We start from the raw sequence: 9653 nt of genomic DNA, 5'->3' as shown, positions 1-9653 counted from the left end.
TTGACAATAAAAGGGTCCTAGAAAAATTCCACTCGGTTTCTTCAGGATTATATGTTACGAGTATACGAGTTCTTGAATCTCATAGTGTCAATATCCTCAAAGTCATAGACCCAAAACTACTTTCCCTTTGGCACGAAAGACTCGGTCATCCAGGAGTATCTATGATGCGTCGTATCGTTGAAAATTCTGTGGGACATCCTCTTAAAACTCAAAAGACAATACCCCAAGATGAACTTCATTGTTCAGCATGTTCCTTAGAAAAACTGATTGTCCGACCATCCCCAGTTAAGCTTCAAACCGAGTCCCCGAAATTCTTAGAAAGAATTCAAGGTGACATTTGTGGTCCTATTCATCTATCTTCTGGCCCATTTAGGTACTTTATGGTTTTAATTGATGCGTCAACTCGATGGTCTCATGTATGTCTACTTACAACCCGAAATACAGCCTTTTCCAAATTACTTTCCCAAATAATTAAACTCCGAGCTCAATTTCCTGACCATCCCATTAAATCAATCCAACTAGATAATGTTGCTGAATTCACATCTGTAACTTTTAATGATTATTGTATGTCAGTAGGAATCTCAGTCGAACACTCGGTGGCTCACATACATACACAAAATGGTTTAGCAGAATCCTTAATTAAAAGACTTCAACTTATTGCTCGTCCCTTACTCCTAAAGGTAAAGTTACCTATATAATTAGAATAAGGCCTTTTGCTTACCACAAACAATCCCCTCAAGAATTAGTTCTTGGTCAAGTACCTAATATATCTCATTTAAAAGTATTTGGTTATGTTGTGTATGTTCCTATATCACCACCACAAAGAAATAAAATGGGACCTCAAAGAAGAATTGGTATATATGTTGGTTTTGATTGTCCATTTATTATAAGATACCTGGAACCATTAACTGGTGATGTTTTTACCGCTCGCTATGCTGATTGTCATTTTGATGAATCCATGTTCCCTAAATTAGGGGGAGATAATGATTTGCATAAATTAAATTCCGAAATATCATTGAATGCATTAGGATTAAATTCTATTGATTCACGTACTAATCAATGTGAATATGAAGTTCAAAGAATTATTCATATGTAAAATATTGCTAATCAAATGTCGGATGCCTTTAGTGACTCTAGACATATTATAAGGTCACATATACCTGCTGTTAATGCTCCGGCATGAGTTGAAATCCCTACTAATAAATCAATTCCTGAAGAATTGATTGGTGATTCAAAGCCACGCCAGAAGCGTGGTAGACCTATTGGTGCAAAAGATATTGTACCACGAAAACAGAAATTGATTGGAATTTCCCCAGAAGTGGCAAAAGTTTCAGAAAATACCCCAGAAGTGGTATATCCTCCTGAAGTGGCTGTAACAACACTCCCAGACATGGGATTTCCTCCAGAAGAGAATATTTCCCCAGAAGTGGCACATGCCCCAGAAGTGGCAAATGCTTCCACAAAAGCAAATGTACCTGAAAATTATGAGATCTCAATGAATTATGTCCATAACGCGAAATTACTGGATCGTGGGAGTATTGAGGTTGATGATGTATATGCTTTTTCCGTGGCATATGATATTATTATGAACTCCGATTCTAAACCACAAAGTGTGTCAGAGTGTCGACACCGAGATGATTGGCCAAAATGGAAAATGCGATTCAAGAAGAATTGTAATCCTTGCGCAAGAGAAATGTATTTGGACCTGCAGTCCAAACACCAGCTGGTGTAGTCCCTGTCGGGAATAGATGGGTGCTTGTATGAAAACAAAATAAGAGAAATGAAATTGTGAGATATAAGGCCTGGCTAGTAGCCCAGGAATTCTCTTAAAGACCTGGTTTTGATTACCAAGAAACATACTCTCCTGTGATGGATGGAGTTACTTTTCGTTTTCTAATGGGTATGGCTTGTATGGAAAAACTGGAAACACGTTTGATGGACATTGTGACAGCATACCTATATGGATCACTTGATAGTGATATTTATATGAAAATTCCTGAAGGGTTAAATATTGAGGACACTAAGCCTCGACATTTATATTCTGTTAAATTACAACGATCATTGTATGGTTTGAAATAATCTGGTCGTATGTGGTACAACAGACTTAGTGAATACTTATTGAATGATGGATATATTAATAATCAAGTGTGTCCTTGCATTTTTATTAAATGATCATCAACTGGTTTTGTTATTATTGCTGTATATGTGGATGATTTGAATATTATCGGTACTACTGAAGATATTACTAATGCCGCTAACTATTTGAAAAATGAGTTTGAAATGAAAGATCTTGTAAGGACAAGATTTTGTTTAGGTATACAGGTGGAGCACTTATCTTCAGGAATATTTGTTCATCAATCAAACTATACTGAAAAGATTCTTGATCGGTTCTACATGGACAAAGCTCATCCACTAACCACACCAATGGTTGTTCGATCACTCGAGGTTGAAAAGGATCCGTTCTGTCCTAGAAAACAAGATGAAGAGACTCTTGGACCTGAAGTTCCATATCTCAGTGCAATTGGCGCTCTCATGTATCTTGCAAACAACACACGACTTGATATTGCATTTGCAGTGAACCTGTTGGCAAGATTTAGTTCTGACCCAACTAAAAGGCATTGGGATGGAATAAAACATATATTCAGATATCTTCGAAAGGGAATCGATCTTGGACTATTCTTCCCAAACAATTCAAGATCACGACTATTTGGATATGCAGATGCTGGATACATGTCAGATCCTCATTTTAGGCGATCACAAACAGGTTACATATTTACATATTGTGATACTGCTATCTCTTGGAAGTCTACAAAACAGACTATGGCTGCAACTTCATCAAACCACACAGAGTTACTAGCAATTCATGAAGCAAGCAGAGAATGTATTTGGTTAAGGTCGGTCATTCAACATATTCGAGAATCATGTGGATTATCAAGTATTTCAGACAATCCTACAGTTTTATTTGAGGATAACTCGGCCTGCATCAAACAACTTAAGGAAGGATATATTAAAGGGGATCGAACAAAACACATATTGCCAAAATTCTTCTACACTCATGAACTTCAAGAAAATGGTGATATTGATGTTCAACAAGTTCGCTCATGCGATAATCTGGCGGATATACTTACAAAGTCACTACCTACATCAACATTTGAGAAGCTGAGAAACAATATGGGTATGCGGAGGTTAAAAAGTTTGCTACATCAAAATGTCAAAATGTGAGACATTTTATTAAGGGGGAGGCTGTACTCTTTTTCCTTCGTCAAGGTTTTTATCCCACTGAATTTTTTCTTGCAAGGTTTTAACGAGGCAGACAATCTTTGCAATAACTCGCATTTGACAATCAAGGGGGAGTGTTAAAATATTTAACAATAAAGTGATTGTCAAAGCGTATCAAGGAAGTCTCTCAAATCTTACCGAGGAAGACTTGTAAAGCTTATCGAGGAAGACTTGTAAAGCTTATTGAGGAAGTTTTGTAATACTTAATGAAGAAGATTTGAATAGCTTACTTAGTAAGCCTTGTAAACCAACTACTATAAATAGCTCATTTAGCTAATGAAATGAAACACAATTTTCTCTCCATCTTCTATGATTGACAACAACAAATATAATCAATACCAACAAATATTTATATTAAATAAATAGGGGTGGGAGGACTCGAACTTGAGTTCCTCTCTAAACGAGCTCTGATACCACTTTAATTAATCAGTCATTCTAAAACCTTTGTGGTAGAGGAAGGCCTCGACGTGATCCTATACTCTTTAACATGTGGCTAGAGGTGTAACCTGAGCTGACTCTAATGCCACTCGACAAAATGAGCTCAACTCGAACTCGTTATCGAGCTCGTGTTCAAACACATTTTTAGGCTCAATAATAAACTTGAGTCGAGCAGAGTTTTTTTGAGCTCGATTAGATAAAATCGAACTCGACTCGAACTCGAGCTCAATTACTTTCTTTTTAGTTTTTTTAATATATAGATATTTGCTAGTTTGTGTATCTTCCAATTATCTAGTAAAACTAATTTTACAAATTAATTTTCTAAGTTTTCATATATTTATGAGCATTATTATATTATTATTATATTTGGTTATTTTATTTGTTAAAAAAATTAAAAAAAATTATTTTGTTCTAATATATTTATTTATCCTAACTCTTAATAACTATATTAACTTTTTGATGACTAAATTATATTAACTTCCACAATTGAACTTTAGTTTTTTCATGTAATAATACAAATTCTCAAATGACTGTTTAATACTTCACGATCAAATCACAATAACTCCTTGAGACTAATTATGTATATGATATAATACCTACATAATTATATTTATACAAGTTATCAATAGAGACTCTTACATACTTTGATTCAAATATTTAACTAATATTATAAATAATATTAAAAAGGTATTTTTTATTAAATAAGATAGACTGATATATATTAAATTTTATTAGCATTATTGAAATGTATATGATATCACAATTATTACTTTGGTTAATCTTTTGAGTTTTGACTGGACGATGCATCAATCTCTCGGTTAAGCTCGATTGCTGATTATAAATCCATACTTTTATATTAAAGAAGAAATATTGAAAGTTTGGTTGTTGATCCTCTGGTTACTTAATCCAGAACCGTTAGATATTTTAGATCAAATTGATGAAAATTATTGGATCTAATCCTAAAAATTATTATATAAGGGGGTGTAAGGTTCGAATCCCACCAACAACATATTAAAATTGTAATTTCCAATATAAAATGATAAAAAAATAACCGTGCATTGTACGAATTATATACTAGTATAATTTATGTAAAGAAGGTTTTGAATTAATACTTTTAATTATTAATTATACTAGAATATATTATATCAAAAATATTTTTCGAAACATAGTGTAAAAGAATTGATATTAAAGTTTCACTTATCAATATATTTAAATAAGTATTATAGTTTAATGTAAATATATATATAACTAATAATTTATTTAAAAAAATATTAAAAATAGATATTTATATATCACCCACTTTAAAGTCAAGGTGTCGCCTACACCGAGAAGGTTTCGGAAAAAAAATAATGATTAATTAGAGAAAAATGATGATATATACTTACGAGGTTACGGGAGTACAAAATGTATTTTATTGACAAAGTATGTAATTTTTGAATCAAGTGCTGCAATAAAAGAAGTATCGATTGTATATTTATAGTAATGTACTGATCATTTCGGTATCACATATCTCTAAAAATTTTGTACAGAATACATAAGTTACGAGTCAAACTCTTGACATCTCGTAAGGGGACAAGAGCTCAATTATTACAGATTGACATTTATTTTTTCCTGTATTAACAAAGTCAAAGCGCAGCCGGCAACAATACTAATAACTTAAAAGTCCTAACTCCTGGTTGCACTTACGAAAAAACAATATGGTAAATATAATTTATAGAACTCCTAACGATTATTGGTTCATGGTGCCCATTTGGAATAAGAAAAAAATCAAATTTGTTCCGATAAACAAATTACATTTTATTATTGTTATTATCATTGTATATTATTTAAGATATTTAGTTCGTAATAAATGTAAAATGCATCTATATATATGTATGAATAGATGACATTAGAATATTGCTTAATTGATTGAAAAAGCTGACTACTGAAATGAAACATTAAGTGTGTTATGCTAAAATTTTGTTGTCATTTTAAATGGAAAAATATTTTTAGGTTGAATTTAAAAATATGATAATATAATCAAATAAGTTTCGTGAATACCCGAAAACTCGATAATAACTCTAATAGGCTCGAAAACTTAATAAGCTCAACAACTCGTTTAAAAACTCGATAAGTTCGAACTCTTTAAAACGGTTAAGTTCGAAAACTCGTTAAAATACTCGACAATCTAGAAAACTCGATAAGCTCAAAAAATCATGAACATCTCGAACTTGACTCGTTTTTTTAACGGGTCAGGTTGGAACATAATTTTCAAACTCGATAATTTTTGGGCTCGACTTGATAAAAAAATCTCAAACTCAAATTTGATAAGCACAAACTCGACTCGACTCGAATTATACCCTAAGCCGTGGCCGTTCATTCTCGTTAAATATACATGAACATATCAAAAGAAAATTTTTATAACTTATAATTGATAACGAAATTTATACTCTTTATTAATAAGCAAAATCATGTTTTATTGGCAAATAAAAGTACCAAAGTAACAAATCTTGGTACTCGCTATATAATTATATACTCCCTCCATCCCCCCAATTGTTATTATTTTTGGGAGAGTGTTCAACATGTATTTTAAGATTAATATAAAATCGAGTGCTAAAATTTTTATTCAGATATTTTTTTAAAAAGAAAAGTTATAGAATTATATTTTATATTCATCTTAAAATATGTGCTGACGACTATCTCACAAATTATAACAAACGATGACAATTGGGGTTGGAGGAATTAACTTTTTTAAAAAATTTATATTATTAAATCTCAACTACTAACACGAATTGATTTCTATTCTCAATTCTCAGTAAATTTTATTTTCTATTAGTTAGTGTCAATTCAAGCGTCAATTTACTTTTAAATTGGAAAATATTTTTTTAACAATTATTAAGTATTAGAAAACAAATTTATTGACATTAATTTATTTTTAACTGAAAATTATTGGTTTAACGATGATTTTTGTTAGTATCCATCCCAGCTTCTATTTACTTCTAAGTTAAAAAAACTTTTTTTTTTATTTCCAAGAATTTATGAGTTATATTTAAATTTTATTAAGTAATATTAAATTAGGTGAAATAACATCTATTATTTTAATTTGAATAATAATTTTTATCAATAATTAAGTAATTTTAAATAATTTTGTTGAAAAGGATAGTTATAAGATAATTATCAAGTAACATTAAATAATATTAAATTATCTAAAATAACAAAGATATTTGGTTCATAAGATAATTATACAATTTGATTCACAAAAGAATCCTATTAGCAAAGCTAAGTTGTTAGATTTCTATAACAAGTAAAACAATTAAAACAACTAGAATTATGAGATGGAATTTCATAACTATTCTATATTCCTTTTAATTATAGCATTTATTTATTATACGTTCTCATTAGGTTCAATTATTTCGCACGGGTTATGAGGTTTGATTCTGTGTAAATACTAATTTGAAATTTTTAATAGCTCGTACTTCACACGCGTTATTATAAATTAATAGAACAAAGTTCATTTTTAGAGAAGAGAATATATTTATAATGAAATCACGTGCTCAAAAGGATCACTTGTGCTTCTGTGAAGGCGGCATTAAATAAGACCTACGCATTCTGTAGAGCAGACCTTGGAGGAAAGACAGATTCCAAACAAAGTATCGAATATTTAGCATAAAATTGCAAATTTTGGCCCATAGTAGGAATGTGCATTTGGTTCGGTTAACCGATAATCGTATAGAATAACCGAAATTAATTCGGTTCGGTTACCCGATCTTCAAAATTCGGTTCGATTTTCGGTAAAAAAATTTGTGAAATTCGGTTTTTCGGTAATTCGATTATTAACCGCGGTTTACCGAATTAATAACCGATTTTTTTAATAAAAATAAAATATTTATTATTATTAATAATATAACCACATGAGTTAATAAAATATATACTCTACTCAATATCATATCTCCTCTCTTGGGTCTTCTCACTGAGCCGACGAACAAATACTTATAGATACCCGGTTACACACAATGCCGCGACTGTGATAGTACTGTTTCATTTGAAGGCATATAAAACGATGTAGTTTCCTCCCATGCAAGTTTCCACATGACTTGTCCTATCTTTTAGGGGAGAAAATCCACATGTTTTGACCTGCAAGATTATTTTAGAGTAAACAAAAGATATTCTTTAAAGTATGTTATATCATATCATAACATATTCTTACTGTCGAAGCTCAGAATTGCCTATAGGCATGCAAACATATAAAATGCCTAATGCTAAGAAAAAACCGCCATATAAGTTAAAAAAGAATACTTGGGATCTATATTACATCACACTCTCCTAATTTTTGCCGACAGAAGTTAACAGAAGAATAAACGGTTCGTATCAAGGAATACTTCAGAAGCTTAGTGGACACATTTTTGTGAGTTTTCAGTGGGACATTGATGCTTAGCACACAGAGAGATTAGAAAGGCTAAATTTTACTGAAGAACAGCAGACGATCATGAATGTGTTCCGTTTAAGGCCTATTCTAAGATTTAATTTGTTAATGTATTTCATACATAATGGGGAAAATATGAAAAAGATGAGGAAACATATAAAAATCTGAAACATCCCATCTAGGAGCACCTCCCCTTGTGATATTGGGCCCTTATGGTATCTCGTACACATTCCGACGATTGGCCGAGCGAATAAGTCAACTTCAAAGTGGATTTGTTGTGCGAAGAATGCGTTATGACCCGTGGCCACCTGCCTGGTGGGGCGGCTCCTCCGTTGTGGGTAAACGGGAAACCCGACTCTACGAACCCGAGGAAGGACTGCAAAGTAAAATTAAAGTGTTCTATGAAAAGAATCCACTGGTTATCTGTTATGTGTGGAATTTAGGACACGACAGGAAAGGTTCACGGGAGGAACAAGACGACGCGTCAAGACGGGAACTCGAGGAAGTTGTCCTGAATAACATTGACAAAAGGAGCAGACAGCTGAGGGCAGGACTCAGTCCAGTTAACTCCGAATAACAAGGAGGAAGAATACGTAAGCCTATATCCATTATCAACAACCACGATTTGAATAAGAGAAAAGGAAGGAGAAGTTGGAGAAAAAAGAGGAAGACTAAAAGGATAAAAGAGGCCAAGAAAAAGAACACAACAACAACTCAACGCACTCGGATTCCTCTACAAAGATTCATCCAGAGGAAGATAAAGAGATAGATAAAAAACCCGACGTCCAACCCTAGAAACGTGAGCTTGAACATCCAAAATGTTAACCTTGATGGTCCACGTAAACTATGTTCATGTACTTTGAATTTTATCTCTTGTAATTCACAATTAACGATTTAGTGGATTCTATTTCGGTTGGGTAAATAAACCCACCCGCGGTTTTTTCCTGTTCTCGGGTTTTCCGCGTCACCAATCTCGTGTGTCTTGTTTATTTACTTTGCATACATATATTCAAGTTACGATAATTCCTAAGACAATTTACCCTTAGCATTTAACCCATAAAATTACGGTAAAATTGGCGCCGTCTGTGGGAAACTTGCTAAGGGTTTGATTAACACATTATGATGGAAAGCGGCAGAGAACAAGTCACGAACCAAGAAGGAGAAGCTGAGAATAGCAGAGAGATGGCTGCAACATTGAAACAATTACAAGATGAGATGGAGAAGATGCGTTCGAAAAATGAAGCATTGAAGAAGGAACTCACTACGGCTAAATTGAGAAACCAAAACTACGACATAGAAAATCATCCCAAGCGTAATTAGACGTTTGGACATGGATGAAGCAGAAGATTACAACCAAAACGGAGGGCCAACAAATGGAACAGACGATGTTATTGATGAATAAGACATGGAGGATGTACCAAATAATGAAGATGACATGGAAAGGAGACGTGATGAGCAACGATATGATGATCATGATGATCGACGAGGAGAGACTGACAGGAGAAAATCGCGTCACAAAAGTACAAGATCCAAT

At 32.8% G+C, this 9653-nt stretch overlaps 1 protein-coding gene across 1 annotated transcript; it reads left to right on the top strand.

Moving 5' to 3' along the window:
* The first annotated feature begins 2394 nt into the window (after positions 1 to 2394).
* Positions 2395 to 9439, top strand: LOC141674907 (secreted RxLR effector protein 161-like). Its single transcript, XM_074481606.1, has 2 exons — positions 2395 to 2894; positions 9250 to 9439. Exons 1-2 carry the CDS (start codon positions 2395 to 2397, stop codon positions 9437 to 9439), a joined length of 690 nt encoding a protein of 229 aa, XP_074337707.1.
* The last annotated feature ends 214 nt before the right edge of the window (positions 9440 to 9653 follow it).

This window comes from Apium graveolens, chromosome 7 (genome assembly GCF_009905375.1).
Source record: "Apium graveolens cultivar Ventura chromosome 7, ASM990537v1, whole genome shotgun sequence".
Classification (NCBI taxonomy): domain Eukaryota; kingdom Viridiplantae; phylum Streptophyta; class Magnoliopsida; order Apiales; family Apiaceae; genus Apium; species Apium graveolens.
Note: the sequence above shows the minus strand (reverse complement) of the source record. Positions and strands in the feature narration are given on the sequence as shown.